This window comes from Diabrotica virgifera, chromosome 4, assembly GCF_917563875.1.
Source record: "Diabrotica virgifera virgifera chromosome 4, PGI_DIABVI_V3a".
Lineage (NCBI taxonomy): Eukaryota > Metazoa > Arthropoda > Insecta > Coleoptera > Chrysomelidae > Diabrotica > Diabrotica virgifera.
Genome location: NC_065446.1, coordinates 174,574,089 through 174,593,036, shown reverse-complemented (window position 1 = coordinate 174,593,036; position 18,948 = coordinate 174,574,089). Strand labels below are relative to the sequence as shown.

The 18,948-nt window shown below is 31.5% G+C and overlaps 1 protein-coding gene across 1 annotated transcript in view; it reads left to right on the top strand.

Moving 5' to 3' along the window:
* Positions 1-11,861: 11,861 nt before the first annotated feature.
* The window catches only part of LOC126883248 (glutathione S-transferase 1-like), a 133,723-nt gene continuing 126,636 nt past the window's right edge, over positions 11,862-18,948 (top strand). Inside the window, exons 1-2 of the mRNA XM_050648544.1 lie at positions 11,862-12,119; positions 12,210-12,361. Coding sequence (XP_050504501.1) covers positions 12,221-12,361 — 141 coding nt within the window. The 5' untranslated portion in view covers positions 11,862-12,119; positions 12,210-12,220. The remainder of the gene's footprint in view (positions 12,120-12,209; positions 12,362-18,948) is intronic.

The window sequence follows — 18,948 nt, the reverse complement described above, 5'->3', positions numbered from 1 at the left end:
CCCTCCATGATCTTCGGGGTCTACCTGTTCTCTGTTCTTCTCTTTCCCATTGGGCTCCAATCCGAAATATTTGATATCCACCTTGTATGATCTGCTCTTCTCACATGTCCTCTCTAATGCTATATCCTCTATTCTTGTCATTCTGCAGCTTCTTCTCATGAACTTCATTTCAGTTGCTGTAATTTTGGACCTGTTTCGTTTATTTATTACCCAATTCTCTGCTCCATAGGTCATTATACTACGTACCAACGTGGTATATATTCGAGAGTTACCAAGTAACTCTATGAGAATACGGTAACGTTATAAATAACATGTAAAGTATACAGTAAAATAGCGTTACCGTATTCTCCTAGGGTTACTTGATAACTCTCTATTATCTTCTTTGTATTTCTGGTAATCTGTCTATCCCATTGTACTCCGTTCATTTGTTTAATACACGTTCTTGTCTGTGTTAATCTACTGGTTGTTTTGCTTCTCCATGATTTGAGAGTATGAATCCTAAATATTTGAATTTTTCAGTGCCGTTAATTTCCCTATTATCGTCCATTTCCAGGTTTCTCGCTGGTTTTCGGGCTTTCTAGGTTTATTTCCAGTCCATTTTTTGTGTATTCCTCTTTTAATTTTCAGAGCATATAGGACAGATCACTTATGACTTATATCTGTCCTATAAGTCAATACCTTTCGAGTTATTTTTGAGTAAATATGTTTTTTTCAACAAAAAACCAGGTTTTGAGACGGTACTTCGTAAGTAACTACTTCGTATTTTCGCAAATAAGTAAGTATTTTATCGAAAAAAAAAAATATTCTAGGTAAAAATATAGCTTATAAAAAGTAGAGTAGAGTTGTCGGTAATGAAAACTAGGTTCTTATTCGTCAAATTCCAAATCAAATATTTCAATGTGAAAAAACTAAAAACTAAAGCACTTTTTGGGAAAAACTCATCACAACTTTCTTAAAGTTTTTAAAAACGCTCTATTTTTAAGTTTCTAGCGTCAATATTAAGTATGTGACACTCAAAATAAAGTTGATCCCTTTTTGTTGGTAAAGAAATCGTAAAAATCCCGCCTAATTAGCATCCCAAATGAAATTAATCGTTACCGCTTTATCTAAGCTATTGATTATATTCAAAATAAGATACCTAAAAGGAACTACAACGTTAACGGGGTTTTATTATTTCATATGGTCAATGGACATCTATATATGAAAAAACCGCGGAGTGCTACCATTTAAAGGGGTGCGTTTTTGAGAAATTGGTGAATTAGTCCCTGGGCACAGGTTACATTTGGGTGAGTTCTATGCACTTTTGGTACAAACATACCTACATAAAAATTGTTCCTGGTTAAATTTACTATCTACATATCACTTTTTAAAGTCAATGATACTTTTTTTTACAAAAATATATTCAAAAGAAAAAGCACAAAGAAACCCAAAAGAAAGAAATTTTGTTTTTTGTCCCATAACTTTTTTCCACGAGGATATAAGTATAGACATTGCTTTACATAAAAAAACTTTCTTCTTTATAATGTTGTTTAGTAGAGGTAATTAAGATTTATAGTTTTCGAAATATGATTTATCAAAGTTTGCCACTCACAGCAATTTTGGGCAGTTTTCCTTGTTATTTCGCCAATATTGTTCTGTAACTTTTTTCTACGTAACTTTAGGTATATGCACGTAATAGGAACAGAAATGAATTACCTTTAAAATGGTCTGCTGTATAATGTTGTACTTTTTCTGTTCGAAAGAGATTATGGTTTTTCAAGGTTTTATTTTTTAACGATTTTTTATAATATATAAAAATAAAATAATATTAATATATAATATATTATATATTATATAATATTATATTATATATAGTATATTTAATATAATATTATATAATACCTAATATACAAAAATATTATTTTTTACATTTTTTACGATTATTTTTGAAATTTCTCATTATAACTTTTTTCTTCTACATTTAGGTATATATTATATATTATATAATAAAAAAGCTTATTTTGTTTACTTTAAAATGGTGTATTACAAAAAACTCTAGGATTATTTTTGAATAAGATATTATTTTTCAAAATGTAACAAGTACTTGCAACGATTTTTGATTTTAGGATTATTTTTTAAATTTCTCATTATAACTTTTTTTCCTTGTACGTGAATATACTATATATTGCTCAATAAAGAGGGCTTATTTTTTGTTCTTTAGAATGGTGTATCGTATCATCTATATTTAAATAATGGAAACCGAGTGATTCTTTGATATTTTTTACCTGTATTATTTAAAATTATTTATTTTACAAAATTTACATAAAGATTAGTCTTACAAAACATAACTTTAGTTAAAATTATTTAAACGTTGACATTTAAAAAATTTTCAAAACCAAAGTCCATCTCTTCGTTAGCATTAGCTTCAATATCTTCCTCTGACACCTCAGTTATCTTAGAGTTTCCACAATTAGAACCCATGCACATGCACCCTTTGCAGAATATTGAACAACTAATTCTTATCTTCCTACAACCGCAGTTTTTTGTACATCCTTTGGTACATTTACATGCTATTTTTTCAAGCAAAGCTTGTGGTGCAGGCGCTTTGACAGTAAATATTGGAATTAATCCATATTTTGAAGTTTGCCCGGCCGAGTCAAGTGGATCCAAAGTATTACCTATAAAAAATAAGATTCAATCATAACACACAATCACACAAAAAAGTTGTAATGAGAAATTTAAAATATAATCCTAAAATCAAAAATCGATGCAAGTACTTATTACATTTTGAAAAACCATATCTTATTCAAAAATAATTCTAGAATTTTTTATAATACACCATTTTAAAGTAAACAGAATAAGCTTTCTTTTTTATTATAATATAATATATACCTAAATGTAAAAAAAGTTATAATGGGAAATTTAAAAAATAATCGTAAAAAATATAAAAACTCGTTAAAAGTATAAAATCTTGAAAAAGATAACCTCTTTAAAAGAAGTCGTACAACATTATACAGTAGAACATTTTAAAGGTAATTGATTTCTATTCCTCTTACATGTAGCATTGCATATGCCTAAAGTTGCGTAGAAAAAAGTTGCAGAACAATATTTGCAATATAACAAGGAAAATTGCCCAAAATTGCTGTGAGTGGCAAACTTTGAAAAATCATATTTCGAAAACTGTAAATCCTAATGACCTCTACCAAACATCATTTTAAAGAGAAAATATGTAGGTTTTCTTTCTATGAAGCAATGTCTATAGCTATATCTCCGTGGACAAAAGTTATAAGACAAAAAACAAAATTTCTTTCTTTTGGGTTTCTTTGTGCTTTTTCTTTTCAATATATTTTTGTAAAAAAGAGTATCCTTGACTTTAAAAAGTTATATTTGGATAGGAAATTTAACCAAGGACAATTTTTATGTAGACGTGTTTGTACCAAAAGTTCATAGACCTCACCCTAATGTAACCTGTGCCCAGGGACTAATTCACCCATTTCTCAAAAACGCACCCCTTTAAATGGTAGCACTCCGCGGTTTTTTCATATATAGAGATTCATTGACCATATGAAATAATAAGACCCCGTTAACGTTGTAGTTCCTTTCTACATATAGTACATAATCAATAGCCTAATCAGTTACTTGACTTATGTATTGTTTATATTTTATGATCTGTAAATTTTGTCGGTTCAAAGTGCTTATTTTTGAAAAAATTTGTTTTTAAACTATTTTTTTAATATTGAAATTTTTTTTTTCAAAATAACTTCAAAATTATTGTTGATACCAAAAATCTCAACTAGTAAAAAATATAGGTTTTGCTATTGTGAATATTTTGGACTTTTTATTTGTCTGAAGACAAAAATTGGTTATACAGGGTGTCTGCGTAACTTGGAACCATATGGGAAACTTTTTTAATATCAATTTTACGAAAAAAAGTCGTTCTTTATAAAGTGCTCTGCATAGTCTAAAACCTAAGATGCAATCATCAGATATCAAATTTTGTCAACAGTATACGAGGTATGTCAAAAAATATGAATTTCGCTCAAGAGCAAACTACCTTTATATTTCAAAATATCAAAAAATTTTATTATGAAAAGTTATTTGTAATTAAAAACCATATTCAAATATGCAATAAGAGCCTTCTACTTGAAAAAAAAATTTTGAAATTTTCCTAAATTACCGATTCCGAACATTAATTTTATTTATTAGACATGTAATAACTCTTTTATTAATAATTTTAGGAAAAAAACTTATTCTTCATAAACATATGTGCATGGTCTAAACATCCAGATGCAACCATCAGTTATCCAAGTTTGTTAATTTTATACGAGGTGTGTCAAATACTATGAATTTAGAAAGAATTCTTTCTAAATTCTTTCTAAATTCATATTATTTGACATACCTCGTATAAAATTAACAAACTTGGATAACTGATAGTTGCATCTTGAGGTTTAGACCATGCACAGATTTTTATGAATAATAACTTTTTTTTCTAAGATTATTAATAAAAGAGTTATTACATGTCTAATAAATAAAAATTATGTTCGGAATCGGTAATTTAGGAAAATTTCAGGATTTTTTTTAAGTAGAAGGCTGTTATTGCATATTTAAATATGGTTTTTAATTACAAATAACTTCTCATTACAAAATTTTTTAATATTTTGAAATATAAAGTAGTTTGCTCTTGAGCGAAATTCATATTTTTTGACATACCTCGTATACTGTTGACAAAATTGGATATCTGATGATTGCATCTTAGGTTTTAGACTATGCAGAGCACTTTATAAAGAATGACCTTTTTTCGTAAAATTGATATTAAAAAAGTTTCCCATATGGTTCCAAGTTACGCAGACACCCTGTATAAGATATTGCTGTTCAAAATTTACATCTCGTGATTCGTGACTCGTTTAACTACAGCTTTTTCAAAAATAAGTACTTTCCGCCAACGAATCTTACATTATCTTATAAACAATACATAAGTAAAGTTATTTGTGAAGCGGTAACGATTAATTTCATTTCCGATACCAATTAGAGGGTGATTTTCACAATTTTTTTACCACCTAAAAAAAGATACCAGCATTATTACTTCTGGTGTTAGAAACTTTTTTAAAAAACAATGGACTACTAAAAAAGTAAGTTAATACTAATCCAATCGTTTTTATCTTCACTAAATACTAAATAATTCTTTTACTAAACTCTTCTACTAAATAATTTTTATCTTCACTAATACTAATCTCCAGTCATAATTAAAAAACTTAATATCGGAAAACTAAAACAGCTTTTAAAAAATTAACATATTCGAATGAAATTTATATCAACAAAATAGATTCTCAGATTGCGTATGATACATTTATAAATAAGTTAAATAATTACTTACAAACCTGTAGGGAGATAAAATAAGCTTAAATAAAATAATAACAAAAACCTTGGATAACGGTGGGGTTGATATCTTTTATCAAATGACGAGATTTTCTTGAAAAGAACTTATTGTCTATATTTAGGATTTACTTTCAATTATTAAATTACCTAAAAGACTGAAGGTTGAGGGTGCTATAAACACAAGCATCAAGTATATTTTATTGGGATTATTTTTATGACCCGTCGTATAAAACTTGCATTGAATAGAACAGTTTCGGCGAAACAGACGTCGGCGGTTAGTCTTTAAACAAGTGTTGAAACAAGGTCTTCGGTAAGCAGGTAAACCTTAAGGCGGAGATACATATGCGCTCTGCTCGGTGTGCGAGCCGCTCGCGCGCAGCGTATTCGTCAGATTAGTACGTGTTTTCAAGTGACGCACAAACGGCACGCACACGGCGCACCACGATCTAAATTCTGTCGGTTTTTCAACAAACGCTTTGATGGTTCGCAATACGTATTTGGACGGGTTTGCGAGTGGTTTGTTGGTTTTGGCGCGCATGAGTTGAATATTTGTTAGTAATGGAATGGTCGGAATTGTCGGAAGGAAATTGATGTTTACCGTGGAAAATCATTATTGTGGGATCCTCAATAAAGAACCATTTAATTTAAAGAAACAACTTAAATCCGATCTGAACGGAAATAGAAGCTGAAATAAAAAAAATGTACATGCGGACCTTTTTAAAAAATGTTAGTTCATTGTTGTACTAAAAATAACATGTATTAAAAATAAGATTTACTATTTTATTTGTGCATAAGCCACAATTCGAGTTTGAAATCAAGTTTACTTGACCTTTCGACTTTCACTTCGGAAATAGTTATCAATATCAAAAAAACATTCATAAGCAGATATATATCACCGGAAAGCGAAATAGGTAACGCACGACTTGGAGAACCTATAGTTTTCTAACTTCGTGTCTGGTGAAGCAACGCAGTTGAAACAAGCGGATATATTATAATTGTGTCACCGGAAAGCGAAAAAGGTAAGACACAACTTGGAAGACCCAATAGTTTTCTAACTTCGCTTCTGGTGAAGCAACAGAGTTGGAACAAGCAGATATATTATAATTGGGTCACCGGAAAGCCAAAAAGGTAACGCACAACTTGGAAGACCCAATAGTTTTCTTACTTCGCTTCTGGTGAAGCAACGGAGTTGGAACAAGCAGATATATTATAATTGGGTCACCGGAAAACGAAAGAGGTAACGCACAACTTGGAAGACCCAATAGTTTTCTAACTTCGCTTCTGGTGAAGCAACGGAGTTGGAACAAGCAGATATATTATAATTGGGTCACCGGAAAGCCAAAAAGGTAACGCACAACTTGGAAGACCCAGTAGTTTTCTAACTTCGCTTCTGGTGAAGCAACGGAGTTGGAACAAGCAGATATATTATAATTGGGTCACCGGAAAGCCAAAAAGGTAACGCACAACTTGGAAGACCCAATAGTTTTCTAACTTCGCTTCTGGTGAAGCAACTGAGTTGGAACAAGCAGATATATTATAATTATGTCACCGGAAAACGAAAAAGGTAACGCACAACTTGGAAGAGCCTATAGTTTCCTAACTTCGCTTCTGGTGAAGCAACGGAGTTGGAACAAGTAGATATGTTATAATTGTGTCGTCGGAAAGCGAAAAAGGTAACGCACATCTTGGAAGAGCCTATAGTTTCCTAACTTCGCTTCTGGTGAAGCAACTGAGTTGGAACAAGCAGATATATTATAATTGGGTCACCGGAAAGCCAAAAAGGTAACGCACAACTTGGAAGACCCAATAGTTTTCTAACTTCGCTTCTGGTGAAGCAACGGAGTTGGAACAAGCAGATATATTATAATTGGGTCACCGGAAAGCCAAAAAGGTAACGCACAACTTGGAAGACCCAATAGTTTTCTAACTTCGCTTCTGGTGAAGCAACGTAGTTGGAATAAGCATATATATTATAATTGGGTCACCGGAAAACGAAAAAGGTAACGCACAACTTGGAAGAGCCTATAGTTTCCTAACTTCGCTTCTGGTGAAGCAACGGAGTTGGAACAAGTAGATATGTTATAATTGTGTCGTCGGAAAGAGAAAAAGGTAACACACATCTTGGAAGAGCCTATAGTTTCCTAACTTCGCTTCTGGTGAAGCAACTGAGTTGGAACAAGCAGATATATTATAATTGGGTCACCGGAAAGCGAAAAAGTTAACACAGGGCTTGGAAGAACCTATAGTTCTCTAATTTCGTTGAAACGAAGCTACGCAGTTGAAACAAGCAGATACATTACAATTGTGTCACCGGAAAACGAAAAAGGTATCGCATGACTTGGAAGTACCTATAGTTCTCTAATTTTGTTTCTGGTTGTAGGAACAAGCAGATATATTATGGTAGGGGAGCAAAGTATGCTAAATGTGCAGTCACTCGAGCGCTTTGGGGACCTATTGGGTTGTGATTATTAGGTCCTAAAACCAAAAAAGTTAAGTAAAATTTTCCATTTTAGTGGGGACTTCCCATTTTTTAATTTAATTTTCCATTTCCAACAATCTTTTTCCGATTATAGCGCCATCTATCCATAATTCAAAAAAATGTTTCGAATAAAAGTTGTTTATTTTTATACAAACAATCCAAATCTGCAATAAGAAACGGGGTCTACCATTTGAGATTTTAAAGTAACCCCCCACCTCACCTCCGTAGGGGGTCGTGTTTGGAACCATTCGATAGATTTTTCAAAAACATTGATAAAGTGTATTTTGCAGTTTTTCGATATGATGTTTATTTTGCGAAAGATCGCGGGATTTGTATTTAAAATTTTAAATTTACCCCCCACCCCTCTCCGTGGGGGGTCAAGTTTGGTATTTTTCGATAGATTTTTGAAAAATATTGAACACGTAGTTTTTAGTTTTTCAATCTGACGTTCATTTCGCGAAATATTCGCTTTTTTTGTGAAACTTTTTGACTCACCCATTTCCGTACGCCCCGCTCAAATCGTCATATTTTTGAAATATAGACTCTTTTGCATGTACTTAACTTACCTTATCTTAATCTGACAATTATTTCGAATATTTTAAGGATAGATTTTTTTTTCGGGCCCCCTTGAACGAACTCCCCTGTGTTAAGAGCCAATATATGGTGGAGGTACATCTGCAGGGTACCACGTTTCTCCCCATATGATAATCTGACGCGCTCGAGTAACTGCAAAAATCCCCGCTTGGGCTCCCCTACCATTATATTTGTGTTGCCAGGAAGCGAAAAAAGTACTTCCCGAAATGTTCCCAAACTGTGGCTTATTCCACATAAAATAGTAAATTGCATAAGATGACACAAGAAAATAGTTTCAGAACAATACCGAAATAAGATGTAGTAGAAGTGCAGGACAGAGACATGATTATCTACAATTACTAAACGTTCGTTAGTTTCCTCTGGATCGTCAAAATGAAAAATTTTAACGAACAATAACCGCGCCACGAACGCGCGGCGCACACACGGCGCGGAGTTCGCGGCGCGGATATGTATTTCCGCCTTTATAAAAGCGTTCCTGTGTTTCTTATAATAAAATAAATTTTGTTTTCAAATTTTTTATGAATAGGTATTCTTATTAAGCAGTTACATCTCCTAGAGTGTACTTCTGTAGTTCAAAATATTCCCATCAAATTAAAAACAAAATACGCAAAAAGCGCGTTAGAGCGGGCCCCTGCGGGGCCCGGGCCCTGGTTCCGCGGAACCCGCGGAACCATGCTCAGTACGCCACTGCAGGCGGGTAATGTGTGGAAGCACAAATTATAGCTGTCCTTATTGTTACTGAACATAAGGGTCAAAATTAAATCCTATGATTTTCTTTACGAGTTTCTAGGTTGATTAACTCCGAGATAACTATTGAAATATATTTATTATGAAAGTAAATAAGTTTATCTCATGTTTGCATCGATGGAATACAATAAAAAGCTGCTTAAATTGAAATAAGAGTAAAATAAGTTGAATAGTGGAACGTATGTCGGATCTTTAGTTTGTCGCAAAACAACGTTTGCTAGACCGGTTAAATCAAATCAGCAAATACTATCACAGCACAACCCCCTTAGGGCCGGTTGTTCGAACGCTAATCAACAATGATCACTATCAAATATTTAATTACTGTCACTAACTGTCAATGTCAACTTTTATTGGCTTGCTGAAAACGAAAACATAATTGATTATAATTATGATATTAGTTAATCAATTAACATAACAATTATTAACATAATTGATTAAGTAATTTCATAATTGTAATCAATAAATATGATTTCAGCAACCCAAACAAAGTTGACATTGACAGTTGGTCACAGTAATTAAATATTTGATAATGGTCATTTTTGATTAGCGTTCGAACAACCGGCCCTAAGGGCCGGTTCGATTAAGCGTTCGAACGCTAATCAACAATGATTATTATCAAATATTTAATTACTGTCACCAACTGTCAATGTCGACTTTGATTGGGTTGCTGAAAACATAATTATGGATTACAATTATGAAATTAGTTAATCAATTATGTTAATAATTGTTATGTTAATTGATTAACTAATCATAATTGATTACAATTATGAGACTAGTTAATCAATTAACATAACAATTATTAACATAATCGATTAATAAATCTCATAATTATTGTAATTAATTATGTTTTCAGCAACCCAAACAAAGTTGACATTGACAGAGGGCCGGTTGTTCGAACGTTAATCAACAATGATCATTATCAAATATTTAATTACTGTCACCAACTGTCAATGTCAACTTTGATTGGGTTGCTGAAAACATAATTTATTATAATTATGAGATTAGTTAATCAATTAACATAAAGGCCGCGTCTCACCATCAAATAATTTGATCAAACAGTTTGAGCAAACTTGACGTACTTGAGGAAGTACGTCAAAGTGACGTCACAATTGCAGTTTTTTTGAAATTCTAAAAATCTGTGCTCTCACTATCAGTCTAGTTTGATCAAATTTTTTGTATTGAGTTGTCTAACTTGTTTGTACTTTATTTAAAATTAAAATTTTTCATTATTATCCACAATGAACACTCAGGATGTGACGTCACTAACTGTCACTTTGTGTCACTAACTGTCAAGTTTGATCAAATTATTTGATGGTGGGACGCGGCCTTAATAAGTATTAACATAATTGATTAACTAATTTCATAATTGTAATCCATAATTATGTTTTCAGCAACTCAAACAAAGTTGACATTGACAGTTGTGACAGTAATTAAATATTTGATAATGATCATTTTTGATTAGCGTTCGAACAACCGGCCCCAAATCTTTCTTTAGTTGATGACTGTGAAATAATTTCTTAATTGTTATAAATAAAGTCACTACGATTTAAGAAAACAAAAGCAATTATCTCTGCTTCAATTGGTCGTAGAAAATTTTTATTTTGTTTTGAATCTTTATTTTGTCATCAACAACAATAATCTGCAAGTTAGAAACTCAGAATGTACAGTAAAAGCCTTCGACATTTGACCCCTTGGGATTTTGGACCTTTGACAGGCTGTTTTGCAATAACGTATTAACAAAATTAAACTTGTTATAGCTCAAATTGTAAGTTTTTTAATTCACTACAATTTTCTATCTAAAAGTTTTTCTCTAAAATAAATATCCTAAGCTGCAAAATTAAAAATCTTTAAAAATTGCAAAGGACATCGCACACATCTTATGGAAAATATAATGTCACTCAAATTCAATAAAATTTATATGAATATATTCGTTTCAATTTAACGATCAACTCTTAATCATTGCGCCAACTCTTAATTTTCAATAATAAGAGCAGAAATTGATATAAATCAATCTGAAATCAAATGGGTAGGTACGTAAGTTAGAGAGAGAAAAAATATTTTAAAATACCCAAAATATAGTTAGTTCATAAATCTTCTCGAGCTCTTAAGCATCTTATTATAATAGTTTCACTAATCCGCTTAGGCCCAGCGGGGTTTAAGCTGTTTTGAATAGCACCCAGAGCAATAGTGATTATAACTGACACGTTTATAGACTCCAAAAATGTGATTTCGATAAACTTTAATTGCAATTTGCGCCGTAATTAATCATAATTAAGAGTTGGCGCAATGATAAGAATTGACAGTTCATTTAAAACGAATCTATTCGTATAAATTTTATTGAATTTGAGTGACATTATATTTTCCATAAGATGTGTGCGATGTCCTTTAACAAATGAAAAACGTCATAAATAAAAAAGCTCCTGAAATTTTTGGTTACATTTTAGTATATAAGTTATTCCTGCCATCATCGTCCTTTACAACACCTGATATATAGGTTTCAAAAATTCCTGAATTATATCACGTTTTTATACCCACAGCCTGGGGTATGAGCCTGTTTTCGTTGCGCTCTACTATGAATAGAACGATATACCTATTTATTTAAAGTTAGCTGACTTTTTTAAACCTGTTCATTTCGTAATTGCTCTCCGCCTATGATAATTGTATTGGCCTTCGCCGCATGAACCATGAACGATATAAAAATACCCAACCCAACACCACAGAATATATAACCACATATATGGTTATTTATTCTGTGCCAACACCCAACACAAACACAGCCACACCCGTCGCCCGTCGCCCGTTACCCGTCCGGTCAAGTCAAGTCAAAAGCTCAAAAGCTGTGCGTGCGCTCAACTCCTGGGTTGAAAAATTTGAAAACCAGAAAACATTTGACCAGATTTGACAGACACAGACCATATACTTAATTTAGAACAATACAAATTAGGTAAAATAAGCTAACTCCTTCTAGTATTTTAACTGTTTACCTTTTTTAACTTGTTACTTTAAAATAATTGATTTAATAAAATTTGATCAGTGTAAAGCAAAATGAAGCCCATCTTGTACCACTTACCTCCCAGTGGAAATTCCAGAGGAGCATTATTAGCAGCCAAAGTAGCAGGTGTTGATGTAGATATACAGATTGTAGATATAATGAAAAGGGAACAATTCACAGAGGCCTTTTTAAAGGTAAGTAGTGAATAGTAAAAGATAGTCATTAAACATACTTCATTCTGTACATTAATCACTGCCAAGGGTAACTACCTATTTCATGAGGTTTGATTTAACTTGCCAATTATAACAAGAAGTTTTCTATAGATTATTTTGGCTTGACATATCAACATCATCATTCTCTTTGCCTTATCCCTATGGGGGATCGGCTTCCCTATAAGTGAATTTGTCCACACAATTCGATCTTGGGTCATATCAATATTAATCCCATTTACCAACATGTCCTGTCTATTCTTCTCCCCCCAGGTCTTCTTTGGTCTTCCTCTCCTACTCCTTCCAGGAATCTGCACTTCAGCAATTCTTAGTATTGGGTGATTAACGTCTCGAGGTCGAACATGACTACACCATTTTAACCTATGCTGTCTCATTTTGGCATCAATTGGTGCCACACCTAGACTTCCCCTAATATACTAATTTTTAATTTTATCCTTTTTTGTCAGTCCACTCATCCATCTAAGCATTCTTACTTCCGCCACATGCATTCATTGTTCCTCTTTCTTTTTTACTGCCCAACATTCAGTTCCGTACATCATAGCTGGTCTTATGGCTGTTTTATAAAATTCAGCTTCATTGGAATTTTTCTGTCACACAACACACCGATCACTTCCTTCCACTTCATTCCAAGTCTCATTAATTTAGAAGAGTTTCAACGGGATCTTGGGGGTTTCATCTTTGTACAACATATATTTATGATATTGATGAAAAAGTGACATTTTTTACAAGTACATTACTCAATATATTTGATAAGCATTATAAGAACTTGTAAAAATAAGCAAAAACCATATTGCCCCTAGATTACAGACAATATACGACTTATGCAAAAACTACGAAACCGAGCTCTAAATAGATATCATCATAGTAGGAATCTGGAACACTGGAATTACTACAAAACAGATTAGGAACTTAACTACTTCTACTATTAGATGTGAAAAAATATTTGTTTAAACAATAAACTTCAAAACTGCAGCGTAAAAGAAAAGTGGAATGAACTTAGGGAAATTAATGTATTTAACAGAAAACAAAATCATATTCCAGATAATCTTAAAAACGTTAATAAACTTAATCAACATTTTACAGCGGCTTGTTCAATTAATCAACAACCCAGTAATGAACTTCTAAGTTTTTACAGAAATCATTCTATGCCTGTTCAAGAACCATTTCATTTTAATACAGTGTCCATGGAGGACGTTGCCCCTTTATCGTGCCTTTTATTACGCATATTGTTAATAGCTGTATCATAGAGTTTTACTTTCCCACGTCTTGGAAAAGAGCAAAAGTTATTCATTTACCTAAAGTAAAGAATCCAACTGAATTTAATCATCTCCGATGTATATCTATCCTAAACACATTCTCGAAAATAATCGAAAAAATTATGGAAAAGCAAATGAGCAATTTTTTGGAAAAAAAAATTATTCCTGCTAAACCATCAGGATTTAGGACAGGTTATAGTTGTGAGACAGCGATTTCTGATATAATTAACAATATAGTATCTGCAGATGATAGAAAGTATGCAACAGTTTTAATTCTCTTAGACTATTCGAAAATCTTTGATATGATTAATAATGAAATTTTAATATCAATTTCAAAACATATAGGCTTTGATGAAGCTTCATTGAATTTAGTAACATCGTATTTAACTCTGCGTACTCAAACTGTGGCAATTGATGATAAGCGATCAAATATATGTAATATTCTGTCAGGGGTTCCTAAGGAAAGTATCTTAGGACCTTTGCTTTTTAAAATTTATACTTTTAATATTATAAAGTCCTTAATACATTGTGATTATCATCAATACTGCGACGATAAACAACTAAAATATTCCTTCGCTCCTCATGAGGCGCAGTTAGCCAATGCAAGAATTAATTCTGACCTTCAGGAAATTTTAACTAGCTCTAACAAACATCTACTTAACAGAAATCCCTCTTAATCGGTAGCCATGTTGTTCTGTTCTGAAAATCAACGTGAGCATCTGTCAACGAATATTGTACCTTGTATAGATAACAACACTATTATTTTTTAAGCATCCGACAAAAAATTTAGGACTTACTATGGATACCAAATTAAATTTTAACAATCACATTAATTTGTGTTTAAAAATGGCTTACTCCATGTTAAAAGCTTTATATCCCCACAGGCATTTTCTTAATATTAAAACAAAAACAATGCTTTGTGAGTCATTGATTCTTTCTCACTTTAATCACTGTGATCATATATATGGACCATTTTTAAGTGTTATTAATAAAAAAAGGGTACAAAAAGTACAAAATTCTTGTCTTAGATTTATTTTTGGAATACACAGATGTCAGAGGGTTTGTCATAAAGTTTTTCTTTTTCTTGTTCAACAGGCGAACTTTACACTAAACCTACATCCTTACTTAGAATTCCCCAGCATAATAAGCAAATCTTTAAGAAAATATTTTCTTATATCGCTCCATCACTTATTAATACATGTAAAATTTTTAATTGTAATTTATCTCCTATTACTTTCAAAAAGAAAATTAAAGCTATACCATTGTTTATATAGGGAGATAGTTGGTCAGCCCAATAGGTAAATATGTTTGATTCAAATTGAGACAGTCACCAGATGTCCTCACAATTTCTGTCAGGGTCGCAACGTCAAAATGCATAGACACCAAGTTGGATACGATCCTATTCATAACACCCCAACTCGCATACATATTAAGAAAAATAAATACACACACCGGCAAAATTAGCGGAACACATTAAAAATAGGACATGTTTGATGTCTTGTATTTCATAAACCAGTGGTCCCATTTGAGTGATTCTTTTAGTATGTTATAGCCTTATTATTTAAGAATATCGTTGTAAAAATATTGTCGCTAGACAGGTAAATACCATTTTATACCGGGTGTACCAATCATACTGTGTTTTTTTCTTAAAGTTTGGAACACCCTGTGGAATATTCTAGCATATGTAAAATATTAGCATTAATACTTGATTGTAGACTTAGGCTTGCTTAACATTTTCCTTTTCGATTAATTTACTTGTGTGAGATAATAAAAAAGTTATGTGCGTTAACAACTATCCATGTTTTTCATCAATAAATCCTCATAGTAGGGGAGGAAAGTATACTAAATTTGCAGTTACTCAAGCGTTATGGGAACCTATTGGATTGTGAAGAGTATGTGCTAAAATCAGAAAAAGGTTAAGATAAGTTTTCCATAAAGTGGGGGACTTTTCATTGTTTAATTTAATTTTCCATTTGAAACAATCATTTTTCTCCGATTATAGCGCTATCTATCCATAATTCGAAAAAATATGTCTAATAAAAGTTGCTTTTAATTTTTACGTAAAGAATGCAAATCTGCAATAAAAATTGGGGGCTCCTATTTAATATTTTAAATTAAATCCCCCACCCCACCTTCGTGGGGGCTCGTGACACCCCACGGAGAGGGGTGGGGGGTAAATTAAAAATTATAAATACGAACCCTACAAAATTTTGCGAAATGAACATCAGATCGTAAAACTGCAAAATACACCTATTCAATATTTTTCAAAAATTTACCGAATGTCACCAAACACGACCCCCCACGGAGGTGGGCTGGGGGGTTACTTTAAAATATTAAATAGGAGCCCCCAATTTTTATTGCAGATTTGGATCCTTGACGTAAAAATAAGCAACTTTTATTCGCAACATTTTTTCCTATTATGGATAAATAGCGCTATAATCGGGAAAAACGATTGGAAGTGGAAAATTAAATTGAAAAATGGAGAGTCCCACACTTTATGGAAAACTTAACTTAACTTTTTTTGGTTGTAGCACCCACTCTTCACAATCCACTCCAGGTCACAAGAACGCTCGAGTAATTGCAAATTTATAGACCAGGGCGCATCTGTAATAATATTAGTACATTTGGACGTTGAGAGGTGACTCAAATTTTTTTGCAGAAATTGCTTGAAAATAAGTCAAATAATAATATTTGAGTTATCCTCCCTCTCAAAAAGGTCCGGAACATTGTTTAAATAATCAAAATGTCAAAAAATTAAGGAAAAATTCGATTTTTTTCTTCGTTTTTTGATTATAACTTTAAAAGTATTCATTTCCGAGAAAAGTTGTACTAACATAAAAGTTGCGTAATTAAATTTCCTACAATATAGAATTGGTTAATAATTTAAAAAATAGTCACCCTTGTTGCAAAATAGCAATAATTGCAAAAAAACCATACAAAAACAACTATTTGCATTTTACGTTTTTCAACCATTTATGCTACACTTAGGACCTTTATATTTCACCCAGAAAAACTTTATGATACAGTAAAACAATACTGTAAATTTCATTAAGATCGGTTCAATAGATTTTGCAAAATAAATTTTGCAATCCAGCTTTCGTAAAAAAAATTCATTTTTTCAAAATGTTACAGGACTGAAAATAAAGCAGATAGCAAGTTGAAATTTTTTTGCGTATAGAAGTGTACTGTGCCTTTCATTTGTAATTTTGCAAAATTAAAATCGATTGACATTACGGCGCTCAGGAATTTTTTTAAATAAACATTAATTATTGGTGCTACGCGCAGGACAGCGGATAGTTTGCTCTGATTGGGCATTCCAATGACCTTTGATAATGATTGATACATTTTAATTTTTATTACATTTCGATATAAATAAATAAATTTGTTTATTGCAAAATAAAAACACATACTCTATCCTTTGAAATAACACTTTTATTAGCAAAAACTTTCTTTGTTCATATATTTTAACTTAAAAAATAAAAGTTTATTATTTTTAAACATATACAATTGTTTAAACAATATTTCTCAAACAATAATAAAATTAGTTTGATTTTTGTGGAATTAAAATATTAAAATAAAACAAAATATAAAGTAAGAAAATAATATATTAGATAAATATTGAAAGAAATTTTGGTGGAAATCAACTTGTGTGAATCGAACACCGCTGTCCTGCGCGTAGCACTAAAACTTATTGTTTATTTAAAAAATTTCCTGTCGGCGTGGTAATTAATCGATTTTAATTTTGCAAATTGCAAATGAAAGGTATAGTACACTTCTATAAGCAAAAAAAAATTCAACTTGCTATCTGGTTTATTTTCAGTCCTGTAACATTTTGAAAAAATGAATTTTTTTGCGAAAGCTGGATTGCAAAATTTATTTTGCAAGATCTATTGAACCGATATATATGAAATTTACAGTATTGTTTTACTGTATCATAAAGTTTTTCTGGGTGAAATATGAGGGTTCTAAGTCTAGCATAAATGGTTGAAAAACGTAAAATGCGAATATTTGTTTTTGTCTGGTTTTTTCGCAATTATTGCTATTTTGCAACTAGGGTGACTATTTTTTAAATTTTTAACCAACTCTATATGTATTGTGGAAAATTTAATTACGCAACTTTTATGTTAGTACAACTTTTCTCGGAAATTAATTCTTTTAAAGTTATAATCAAAAAACGAAGAAAAAAAGATTTTTTGACATTTTGATTATTTAAACAATGTTCCGGACCTTTTTGAGAGGGAGGATAATTCAAATATTATTATTTGATTTATTTTCAAGCAATTTCTGCAAAAAAATTTGAGTCACCTCTCAACGTCCATCTCAAAACAGATGCGCCCTGGACTATTAGCATACTTTTCTCCCCTACTATGAGGATTTATTGATAAAAAACATGGCTAGTTGTTAAAGCACATAACTTTTTTATTTTCCAACATAAGCAAATGAATCAAAAAAGGAAATGTTAAGAAAGCATAATTCTAAAATCGAGTTTTAATTTTAATATTTTATATATGCTGGGATACTCCACAGGGTGTTCCGAACTTTAAGAAAAAAACACAGTATGTTTGTTACACCCGGTATAAAATGATATTTACCTGTTTAGCAAAAATATTATTACACCGATATTCTTAAATAATAAGGCTATAACATACTAAAAGAATCACTCAAATCGGACCACTGGTTTATGAAATACGAGACATCAAAAATGTCCAATTTTTAACGTGTTCGGCTAATTTTGCCGGTGTGTGTATATAGAAGAGTATACATATTTAGAAATTGAATTAAAGATGTCATGCTAATATACATATTATGAAGGGTTAAGGGAAAAAACAAGGAATGTCACGTTATCTTTGTTTTGAGAAAATAGGAAATTTAATGTTTGTGACTACATATCTTTAAACCATTGCACTGAAGAAATAGTATTTATGTTTATTTAGTAAACTTAAAGTACATTGTATTTAATACACAAACACATTTCAACCAAACTTTTAAAGAACAGAGATAAAAAAATTAAAAAGTAGCTAACTACAAATAAAATCTGAAAAAAACAAGGACTGTCCAAACATCAGGTTATATTTTACGTTACAAACATTAGTTGCACCAGCTGATAGAAAGGCTGAAAACAAAATTATGACAATAATAGGGGCAATAAAAATTATAACAAAAGGAAATACATTTTTTTTTTGATAGTTTAATGCAATGGTCGCCTGATTTTTTGACTTTTTGAGAGCAGCCTTTTTAAAATTATAGAATGTCTGGGTCTTACGTTTGTGTAACTCATTTATTAATTTGCGAATT